The sequence below is a fragment of the Diceros bicornis genome, chromosome 3 (assembly GCF_020826845.1).
Source record: "Diceros bicornis minor isolate mBicDic1 chromosome 3, mDicBic1.mat.cur, whole genome shotgun sequence".
Lineage (NCBI taxonomy): Eukaryota > Metazoa > Chordata > Mammalia > Perissodactyla > Rhinocerotidae > Diceros > Diceros bicornis.
This window is the reverse complement of record NC_080742.1, coordinates 31,835,890-31,847,716: the sequence shown is the minus strand read 5'-3', so window position 1 is coordinate 31,847,716 and position 11,827 is coordinate 31,835,890. Positions and strand designations below refer to the sequence as shown.

The window sequence follows — 11,827 nt, the reverse complement described above, 5'->3', positions numbered from 1 at the left end:
GAGGGACACTGAGGTTGCTTCCACTTCTTGGCTATAGTGAATAATGCTGCTATGAACATAGCATAGGGGTGCATAAGCCTCTTTGGATTGGTGATTTCAGATTCGTTGGATAGATTCCCAGTAGTGGGATAGCTGGATCATAAGGCATCTCTATTTTTAATTTTTTGAGGAATCTCCATACTGTTTTCCATAGAGGCTGCACCAGTTTGCACTCCCCCAGCTGTGTATGAGCGTTCCTGTTTCTCCACATCCTCTCCAACATTTGTTGTTTTTTGTCTTGGTGATTATAGCCATTCTAACGGGCGTGAGGTGATATGTTAGTGTTGTTTTGATTTGAGAGTGTATTTCTTTTATTAGCAGGACTTTGACCCTATGACTTGTCAAACTAAACTAAACTAAACTAAAAAACATACTGGCCTAGTTATGAAAAAGCTATAGTCAAAAATCAAGTACTTACTGCAACTAGATAGAAAGTCGAATGAAGAGGGCTAAGAATTAAAGAAAAAAAACAAACTGCCAGATATACAATCCAACTTTATTTTCACTGTATAATGGTATAAGACTTTAATATAACATAAACATTTATAATGTTGGAAATACTTTAAATTTGAAAATGAAAACATAAAGGGAAAATACATTTAACTATGACATTTTTCTTTCTTGGTTTACCTTGAATTTGGAATAAGAATCTTGATATTGTTTTTTAACTAAGATGTAAAATGTCAGATTTCTCATTGCGATGTTCAGTACAATTTTACCTTTGAATCCTTTAAAGACAAGGGGTATTTGATTTTACCCAGTTTCATAGTCCCCAAAATTCTTCATAATTGTTACTTTTGAACATGGATAAAATCCCTCCATAATAGTTTTTATGTTTTAAGGCAACTATTACTAATGTCTACATAGAATTCAGGTATTCCAATTTTGTCATATTTAGGTTCTGGTACCATATTGAATGGCAGTTATGTAACTTCCACTTGTGTTCCTTCATTTTTACTATCATTATTAATATGAAAAGGTAAAACAAATAGTGTTATTAAATTTTTGTAAGATTTAAAACCAGAAAAACTTTTCTAGAATTCAATCTTCAACTCCACAATTTTGGGAATGTAGTTGCTACCACTTCCTTCTCTGGAAACCATTTTTAGCATAAGAAAATGAACCAGAATACACCTTGCCAAATAAGTTTCCCCAAATCACAATTCTCCTAAGAATAAACAAATTAAGTCATATATTTACACAATCATTTTTGAATGTCTTCGCAGAGAAATATTCAAACTGGTAAGATGTGTTGAATTGCCAGTCAAAATCGGCCATCTTTATTTCAGTCTTTGCCAATAAGCTAATGGTGTTATTTTCTCTTGAATGATGTGAAGAATTCAATCTCTTTCAATAGTTCTGAAAATCTCTAGGTACAATGCCACCTAATCTCCTGTTATACAGCAGCCTCCCATATGGTACATCCAATTCATTGAGCAAAACAGTGAACTGTCTGTAATACAAGCCACGGAACACAACCAGTTTATGAAATCAATGACTGTATCCAGAATGCATTCTATTTTTAAGGTTTTATCATAAAATCATTCCCAGGGAATAAAATAATGAGTGGGCTTTAGTTCCATGTCCTTGCAAAACATCACTAATTTCAGTTTCATTTTGTAAGTCCCTGGATCATGACAATAGCACTTTCTGTTTCATACGAATTACTAATTTCGTTAATATTAATATTAGCCTATATCAAACTTTAAGATTTTCTCAACCCAATCCATCAATAAACCATTTCTTTATAATGAATCTGACATAGGCATGTTTTGAGTTACTTGGTTACTTTAGAATTCTCACTGAAAGCACAAATAAATATAATTAGGTGGTATTGTTGATATCTGGGCTCTCAACTGCAATAGAAAATTTCACAAATTGCACTTTTCATTAACTTTTTCTAGGAGTTCTCAGCCTTATCTCGATATACTGAAGGAGATAATAGTTTTCCCAGCTAGCCTTCTATTTTCAAAAGCTTATTTCTTTTTGGCATGTAATTTCTGCTTATTTCTTTTTGGCATGTAATTTCTGCTACATTCAATGGATATGCTTTTAAAACTTACCATCTGTTAAATGCTTTGATGCAATTTTTCTTCACTTAATTTATATGTGAATTTCATGGCATCATTTTAAAAATTTTCATTTAAAATCAAATCCTCTTGAAATTTCAGGTTTTCATTTAATTCATTAATCTGATTTTACTTACACTGGCACTGACATATACATTTCTGTGTACTGGCAATAGTTTTTAGTATAGCTTATTTCATAATGGTTTTTTAAGTAGTACTCTTTGACACAGTCACATTTTGCCTGTTGAACACAGTGGAATTTTTTCTGTGTGTGTGAGGAAGATTAGCTCTGAGCTAACATCCATTGCCAATCCTCCTCTTTTTGCTGAGGAAGATTGGCCCTGGGCTAACATCTGTGCCCATCTTCCTCTACTTTATATGGGACACTGCCACAGCATGGCTTGACAAGCGGTGCATCTGTCCACACCTGGGATCCGAACCTGCGAACCCGGGGCTGCCGAAGTGAATAGTGCAAACTTAACCGCTATGCCACCGGGCCAGCTCCCATAGTGGGACATTTTTGATTTCCACAAAAAGCACAATCTCTTTTTCTTTTTAAAATGCACAGCTTTCTTGATTTATCTTTTCATTTTCCTACTTTTGATAGAGACATGAGTCCAAAGAAATAATTCTCTACTATAAGAAAAATAATAGTATAAGTGCAATGACAAATGGCAATTGACATTTGGCCTCAGCATAAAGCAAGAAAATAAGGTATGGTAGGACCCATAATAAATAAGAGACTTATGCTCTATCTGGTACGGCTGGTGCCCAGCTCTGCAAGTAGCTGCCATCCAGGACAGAAAGACCCTCACCCTGCTGCAGTCACTATTTACCTGGCTGCAAAAGTGGATTAAATTTTTTTATAACATTATGCAAATCAATATCCTAAAATCCAAATAAAGTATATCTTTAGCCTTTTGTCCAAATCGCTAAGGAAAAGGAAAAGTATTTTCCTAACTGCCTTATCATTTGCAGGGCTGCCCGCCCACCTCGAGTGGGGTTAGTACTTGACATTGTTTTTGCAGCATTCATTAATTCATTCATTCAGCAAATAACTGAGAGAGTCATTGTTCTAGGAGTTGGAGACACCACAGTAAATAAAACAGGAAAATCCCTGTCCTCAGAAAGATTATGTTCTAATGGGGGGATATGGAAAATAAGAAAATACATAAGTAAAAAAGTATGTCAGAACCATGGAGAAAAGTGAAGCTATTACAATAATCCAGGAAAGAGCTGGTGGGGTTTTGGAACAGGGTGATCACATCAGAGGTGACGAAAAGTGATTGAATTATTGAATTATGGATATATTTTGATGACGAAGCTGATAAGATGTGCGAAAATATAAGACATAAGGTGTAAGAAAAGAGGAATCAAAATTTTTTATCTGAGCAACTGGATGGATGTAGTTGCCATTACTGAAAAGAGAAAGATTGTGGGTGTTTTTGTGGCCAGTAGTGGGGAAGGATAGTTTTGTTTTAGACTTGTTAAGTTTGAGATGTCTTTTACATACTCAAATGGAGATGTTAAGTAGGCAAGTGGATAGGGCCGGCCCCGTGGCTTAGCGGTTAAGTGCACATGCTCCGCTACTGGCGGCCAGGGTTCGATCCCGGGCGCGCACTAACACACCGCTTCTCCGGCCATGCTGAGGCTGCATCCCACATACAGCAACTAGAAGGATATGCAACTATGACATGCAACTATCTACTGGGGCTTTGGGGAAAAATAAAGGAGGAGGATTGGCAATAGATGTTAGCTCAGAGCCGGTCTTCCTCAGCAAAAAGAGGAGGATTAGCACGGATGTTAGCTCAGGGCTGGTCTTCCTCACACACACACACAAAAAAGTAGGCAGGTGGATACCTGAGTTTGAATTTTAGGGAAGAGGTTCAGACTGAAGATATAAATTTGGTAGTCATCAGAATATAGATAATATTTAAAGTCATGTGACTAGGTGATATCACTTAAGGATTGAATGTAGGTAAAGGTCTGAGGACTGAACTTTGGGGATTAGAGTAGAGGTTGAGAGTGTGAAGAGGATCCAAGAAACAAGACTGTGGAGGCATGGCTACTGAGGTAGGGAGAACACAGGAAACGGTGATGACCTGGAAGCACAGTAAAGGGGATGGTTGAAAAGGGAGGCAGTAAATCAGCTGTGTAAATCAAATACTGCTCATGGGTCAAGTAGGGTAAAGACTGAGAATTGATCACTGGATTTAGTAATATGGAGGTTCTTGTTGATCTCGACAAGAGCAGTTCAGGTCTGTAGCGGATAAATCAGGCAGTAGCTTTGGGAACACAAGAGATAAAGACGAATTTTGTTTTTTAAGATGTGAGAAATCAAGCCAGAATCCCTAGGCTGATGGTCAAGCCTCTCTATACCTACTTACTAGATCCATAAGAAATACCATCTTGACCCTGGAGTTGCAATCTTACAGAAGGAATTGAAGAAACAGCAGAACAATGAGACCAGGTAATCAATGCTAGAATAGTTTAAAAGAAGAAGGTAATTAAAGTATTGGTTTCACAGAGAAGGTGGAGTTTAAATTCTACTTTAAAAAATAAGTTGGATTTAGGGAGATGAAAAGAGTGGGAATAAAGAAAAAGAATAGCATGATATTTGGGGAACAGTAAGACTGGCCTGGCTGGAATTCATATCAAGAAGAGACAGGTGATAAACGTGGAGAGCTTTTACCATCAGCTAAATTCTGACTTTATTAATTTTGGCAATGGAGATTTAAAAAGTTAAATAATCCATCTGTGGTAGCTCTAGAACTAAAAAATAAAATCTGGTTAATAGTTTTGTAATTCTTTTTAGTGATTTTCATTATTAGGAAATTCTCTCAAATGTCTTCTAAATAAGGACCAATAGATATTAATGAAGTAAATGCTAATACAACTAATGTAGCTGAATTTTGAAATACTGTAATAATTACTTTTAAGTGTGAAGATTTTGCCCTACACATGATAGAAACACTTCTAGGTAACCACAAATTTCCTTGTAAAATGTTGATCTATCACATTTTTATGCTCCGGAATGGCATTTTAAAAAGTATTTTATTAACGAGAAATAAGATTTAAGTAAATTATTTCTAATTAATCTGTTAGATATTTCGTAGCTCATAACATCCTCAACTCTACTTTTGGAAAATAGTCTCTAGTTTATACTAATTTATGGCTCTAACTTTTAAGGAAGTTTTATAATATTTCTAATTCATATTATACAAGACACTAGAAGAGATTTCATTAAAAGGAAGACAAGGGTGACTCTAAGGTGCTTTTCAAATATGAGTATCTTAAGAAGTTTTCACCAATCCTCAACATCACCCTAAATATAACCAAACTTAATATTTAGAATTTTTTAAATAGTTGTAATCAATTCTACAGATAACTACCCAAGTTACTTTTTTTTTCAACAAGTGAAGCTGTTAGGTTGAGCCATATGAAACTGCAATTTTCGTAGGTCAAAAATGATAGGAGGGGCTGGCCCTGTGGTATAGTGGTTAAGTTTGGTGTGCTCCACTTAGGCGGCCCGGGTTCATGGGTTTGGATCCTGGGCGTGGATCTGCACCACTCGTCAGCCACGCTGTGGCGGTGACCCACATACAAAATAGAGGAAGACTGGCACAGATGTTAGCTCAGGGCTAATCTTCCCCAAGCTAAAAAAGAGGAAGATTGGCAACAGATGTTAGCTCAGAGCAAATCTTCCTCAGAAAAAAAAAATGATAGCATATTAGCAATTTAATACTGTTCAACATAAAAATGCCAACTTGGCTCTCCCAAGGTCTGCTAGACTGGCAAAAGTCCAAATCTAAAGGGGGAGGGACAATCTAAAGGGAGAGAGGTATTCTCCTAGAAACTGCACATTCTTTGACAAACTGGCTTTCATTGAGTGTCTATTATATGAAGGTTCTGCCCTAGGTCCTATGGTTTGTTTATTTATTTAGCCTTAATGGTTTACAATTTAGTTTAAAAAATTAAATATAAACAAACACAGATATGATTATCATTAAAGTTAATTTTACCAAGCTTGAAAGCTTCCTATGCTAACGTTTGAAATAATAAAGCATTTGTGGAGAAACAAATTCACCGGTCTTTAAAATTCTAACTGGTCAACTTATCTTGCAATGAAATGGTAGAGTGTAAATGTTATTTTATACCAGCACCTAAAGCAAATAATAGGATCTAGCTCATAGGTACAGTGCATGGTTTTAGGTGAAGGTTCTGCATTTCTAATGCTATGTTGGCTATCCATAAAAATGGAAAGGTTTGGCAAAGGAAATAGGGAAACACTGCGGCAGATTGGAGTCAAGCAAGTACCTTTTGGGGCCAGATGGTAGATTTCTCAATGTGATTTAGACTACAGAAAATCTGAAGAACCTCTCTGATTTTACCTCAATTTTAACATATCTAAATATTCTGTTAAACATCTTTTTCTGAAGAATGGTATAATTGAGTAACGCAACTAGTCAGTATCTGAGTCAATGTAGGAAAAAAATTAAAACATATACCATACATAGATGCTATCATTGTGGCAACTTCTACCACAATAACCTCTTATCCATAAAGACTCGTTAAGAAAATCAAATATAAACAGAATGTATTTTAACTACAAATGCATGATATTTTAATTATTATATACAACTATATATAAAATAAAACGGGGGCATATTAAATAAGAACATGTGATAAAGAAACAGGGCTTACTAATTAAGTTTTTGGCTTGAGTTCAAATAGGAGAGAAAATTTATATTCACTTGGGTATCACTATTGGAGGACATAAATGCTTCCAAAAAACAGAGAAAAATATTGGTCATCTTTCTTTTTCAACTGTTTCATTGGGAACAATCTTTTTCAGGTGATAAAACTCACAAGCTAAATTAAAATGCACTCTACTCTTCACTGGCAAGCCACACCAGCAAGAATAATGTGATCACAGAACTTGGAAGTTTTTGATTTATAACTATACTATTCTCTACTTATAAGGCTGCAGTCTAGGAGGCAGAGCAATGAATCATTACAATTGTCTATCCGGGAAATGTCAAAAGATTAAGTAAGGACAGAAGAAGAGAGAAAAAGAAAGAACACACATTTCTGTCTAAAAAATATTCCTCAATTAATGGGAAGATATCACTAAAACATAAATCCAGTACTAAAGAAATAATAATTAAAATTTTAAAATCTTTAAGTAAGACTAGTAATAAACCACAATGCTTAAACTTCCTAGGAAGAAAAGGCAGATTATCCTCCAAAGCTGATACCTAAACTATTCCTTATTCAACTATCACAGTGACCTACCCCTATAGACTAAGAGTTTGAAAAAGTAAATTTAAGCTGAGAAAATGAATTAGAAATCTGAACCAATCATTAATGGATCCAGCTTTTTAAAAAAAGAACACATATAATTTAATTGATATTTTGCCAATACAAAAATAAGCATCCACAGAACGTTTATTTACTGTTTAAATTACTCCATCACATTTTCACATACCATGAACAGAAAATACGTTACCCCACACATAGTAAGAGCAAACAAGTGCAATCTTTCAAATGTTAAAATTCATAATCAAATATATACAACAGATAAATAAACTTATACCTCTAACAGTTAGCTTGTAACAAAACAAAACAAAACCAAAAACATATATTGCCCCAAGTCACTGCTTTACTTAAAACTGTACTTATGGTTATACATCTCAATTATAACAACTTGAATCTTTACTACACCGCACAAATTTAGATTGGTAAATATTTTTTTAAAAATAGAAAGGAATAATAGGAAATACCAAAATGGTTATAGTTTTCCAAACATTGGAAATAATATACAAAAATTAATTAGTTGGGGGAAAACGTATTAAATGGATCCACAGGGTAACTAGTGTTACACTGGTACAGCTTAAGGAAAGAAAACCAGTCAATGTTTGGACTAGAAAGAAAATTTGGCCTTTTTATAAAAAGCATCAACAATGACCAAATCCTGTCATGGAGCCTACAACAACTCTGTGAGACAAAGTGTACAAAGATTTAGGCTTGTATACCTGAAAACCACAGTTAGGAAGAAGAATCATGTCAGGAAACATAAAACATCAGAACATGAACACGTATAAATTAAAGGCATACTGTCTATCACTCCACATCATTGCACATATGATAAGAAAACAATACTGCAGTCATTCTTGAGTAAGAAAGTTTTCATTGAAGTAGGAAGTTCCATGATGAATACAGGTGTAGAGAATCTTATTACCACAAATTTAGTCAATATCAAAACACTCAGTGGTATCACTAAGCTAATTAAATTACCTATATTTTTTACTGGAAGGGTAATTATCTCCCTGCCTTCATATGTTAACTCAACATCATTTATAAACGGAAATATAGATCCAGTAGAAAAGACTTTTCACATGCAGTCCTATACAATGCACTCTGCTTCACCAATTTTTTTCAGTATTTCACATTGGATATGTACATTTCCAATATATACAACCACATATGTTCAACAGCTGTCACTGAGCTGTCCTCTTGCCACACGAGTTCTTATTTACATATATATTTATATCTCCAGATAGATGCTTTTGTCCTCTGGGTAGACACAAATTTAGCCTGAAGAGTTGAAGTTTTTTAGGACTTTAGGAACCTAATGTCTTGATTTATCTTGAATGGATGATAAGATGAGGAGTCCACAAAAAAATGCAGCTACACATGCCAACCTTTTCAACAGAGATGAGTTATCTTTAGGAATAATAATCTGTGCAAGATCATTAGTGATCTGAGAAATTTCGTGTGCCACACAGACAAATATGAAAGTGCTGACAATGATGTTGAGCATAGGGTTTCCAGGTATGAGTACCAAGATACCCCTTGTGTCTGCTGCCAGCCATATGTGATATTGGCAAATAAATAGCTGGAAAGCAAAATATTTCAAGTTAGATGTGTACAGAAGGTCCATGAATACATCACAGTTTTTCCTAATTTAAACATTTGATAGCATAATTATGTTAGAAGGCTTTTCCAAAACCATTTAATTCTGTTTCACTATTGGCCCTAAAAAGTCTACTGCAGTCTACTCTCCAGAACTCTACATGCTGAAGCACTGCTTCCAAGTCCCCAAGAAATGAACCACACGAACCTTCTAACTTTAAAAACATTTCTTTGCATGACATAGAGGATGGCTGACAATGATATCTGGACTCTGGTATTCAGACCCCAAATAAAGAATTACTATGGGTGTGAGTGTCTATATACATGTATGTATACATATGTGTGTACTGTACATATTTGTGAATATACTTATGTATGTGTATATGTCAGTGGGAAATGGCATAGTTTTTAAGACCTCCTCAGGTTTGCTCTGCACGGCCAGACCAATGTCTTGAACTGCATTCGCATGTTTCTAAAGAGTATTTCAACTTCCAGTGGTATACATATTAGATGACACCACTACTTTTTTTTTATTGTGATTACAAATGTGGTTCTTTCATCACATTAATTCAAAATATCAAAAAGTAGGACAATGCTTAAGCTACTTCAACAAATATGAGAACTATGAAACTTCTATATTTTTAATAGAAACATCAAATTGTAAATTCACTCAATTAAAGTTAATAAAACTTCTCATTCTCCAAACATTAAGAGGCTGGCAAAATAAATATTCTTTTGGTAAGTCATTCATGATCAAGCATTCTAAATTCTATACAATCTGTCTTATAAATGAGACTTAAAAAAATAATAGAATATTTATTTAAGAACTTGAAGAGAAATTATTTTCCCTAATTTTTTTTTTTTTTTTTTTGTGAGGAAGATTAACCTTGAGCTAACATCCATTGCCAATCCTCCTCTTTTTGCTGAGGAAGATTGGCCCTGGGCTAACATCCATGCCCATCTTCCTCTACTTTATATGGGACGCCATCACAGCATGGCTTGATAAGTGGTGCATTGGTCCAGCCTGGGATCCGAACCTGCGAACCCCGGGCCGCCAAAGCGGAATGCACAAGCTTAACCGCTATGCCACTGGGCCGGCCCTATTGTCCCTATTTTAAAGACAATAAATATTATACTCTAAAATGCATCTTTTATGATTACAATATGAATTCTACTGTTTTAAAATGTTCTAGTTCAAGTAATGAATCTCAGAATACTCAGAATGTATCTCAAAACCTACTTTTAAGCTGATTTTGTAAATAATTTCATATTAGGTATTGCATGTATAAAGTAAGGAATTTAAAAATTTTCCCCACATTTCCAATCATGAGGCTGAATTTTATTATGAAACACATAAATAAATAGCAGTAATATAATATTTAATTATAGAGATGAACAAAAAATCAAAATCCCCTCAACTTGATTTCACTTATATCTATTTATAAATTTCATTTATATCTATTTCATCTTTTTCTTTCTTGACCTCAGCATCTTGGTTGTGCTTGAAAGCTTAAGATAATATAAAGAATATTTGAAAGTCATCTATGTCTAGTCATTTAAATAAGGCTTTAAAAACATTCTACAATACTTTATTGCTGTTCAAAGTTCTGAGTTATTTTCCCTATAATTCCATAAATAACATAGCTTTGGTTTAAAAATATGTCAGATTTACACACACATATATATATAGTTACATACAAACACACACACGCACATAACACTTGACTCTGTAAGATACAGCAAAATATTAATGTACCAACCTCTAATGAAATTTTTCCAAACCAAGCAAAAAATGAACTGTAAACTGAACGGGCACATCCAGGTATATTCCTTATTAGGATGAAGGCTAAAATCTAAAAAAAACCCACAAAGGCAAATATTAATAATCTGTTTATTAAAAACATTTTGCTTTCCTTCAAGTGATAACCTCATTCTTCATATTTTTGAACTTGATACATACACAATAGTTTTCTCAATAGATAAAGTATTAGCAAGTTATTTTTGTTCTTGAGTCTATTCACACTGGATTTCTCAACTTGTGGTCCATATACTGCACACCAGTGCAGATTTTAGGTACTACATGACTGAACAGTTTTATTTTATGTATACTGGAAAAAATGTAAACCCACCCTGAGGCCCTTTGTGTAGAAAAAAATGATACCACATTTATGTGGTAAAATTCATAAAAATCCCATGATAACACAATTTTGCTTCTTCCATAAGGCATCTGCCTGGTTGGCAGCCACTCCTCCTCTTTTTGTCCTCTTCAAAAGCCTCCTTCCACTGACAGCCATGTAAATATGGGAAATGGCATGACTTTTAAGATGTCCTCATGCTTGCTCTGCATGGGCAGGCAAATAACGTCTTGAACTGCATTCACATGTGATATATTTTTCCCTCTGGATCTTTTCTCCCCCAAAAGAATCTCCAGCTTTTGGGCTCCTGGCCTCCACCTCTCTCCCCTATCCTTTTGCACCAGGTAGAACAATCTTGAATTTTCTAAACCTCCAATTCAGTGTCACATCCAGTAACCAGTTTATAAAGCAAAGAACTCTTAGAATCCACTCTCCTTATAATGAAGCAAGAAATTGTAAAGAAAGAAGTGTTTCCACTTTCACAAATCCCTTTCAAAAACTTTCAAGGATTGAAAAATCTATTTATGCTTCAGAGAAAAATCCCATATTCAGTGTTGATTGCTCTGGGCATTTTGTCAAAGGCTCTAGGAAGAGGTCTCTGGGATGCATAAACAGATGAGGAAATAGGAATTGTGCATAGGGATAACTCTATCATTGGGAAAAAGGAAC

At 34.6% G+C, this 11,827-nt stretch overlaps 1 protein-coding gene across 2 annotated transcripts in view; it reads right to left on the bottom strand.

Moving 5' to 3' along the window:
- Window positions 1-528: 528 nt before the first annotated feature.
- Window positions 529-11,827, bottom strand: part of CASD1 (CAS1 domain containing 1) — a 56,057-nt gene continuing 44,758 nt past the window's right edge. Inside the window, exons 17-18 of one of the 2 annotated variants that reach the window (XM_058525714.1) lie at window positions 10,784-10,876; window positions 529-1,492 (exon numbers count right to left, since the gene is read on the bottom strand). In XM_058525714.1, the coding sequence (XP_058381697.1) occupies window positions 1,469-1,492; window positions 10,784-10,876 (117 nt within the window). In that variant the 3' untranslated portion in view covers window positions 529-1,468. Of the gene's footprint in view, window positions 1,493-7,538; window positions 9,007-10,783; window positions 10,877-11,827 lie in introns of those variants that run through there. The other variant, XM_058525705.1, reaches the window with a different exon arrangement.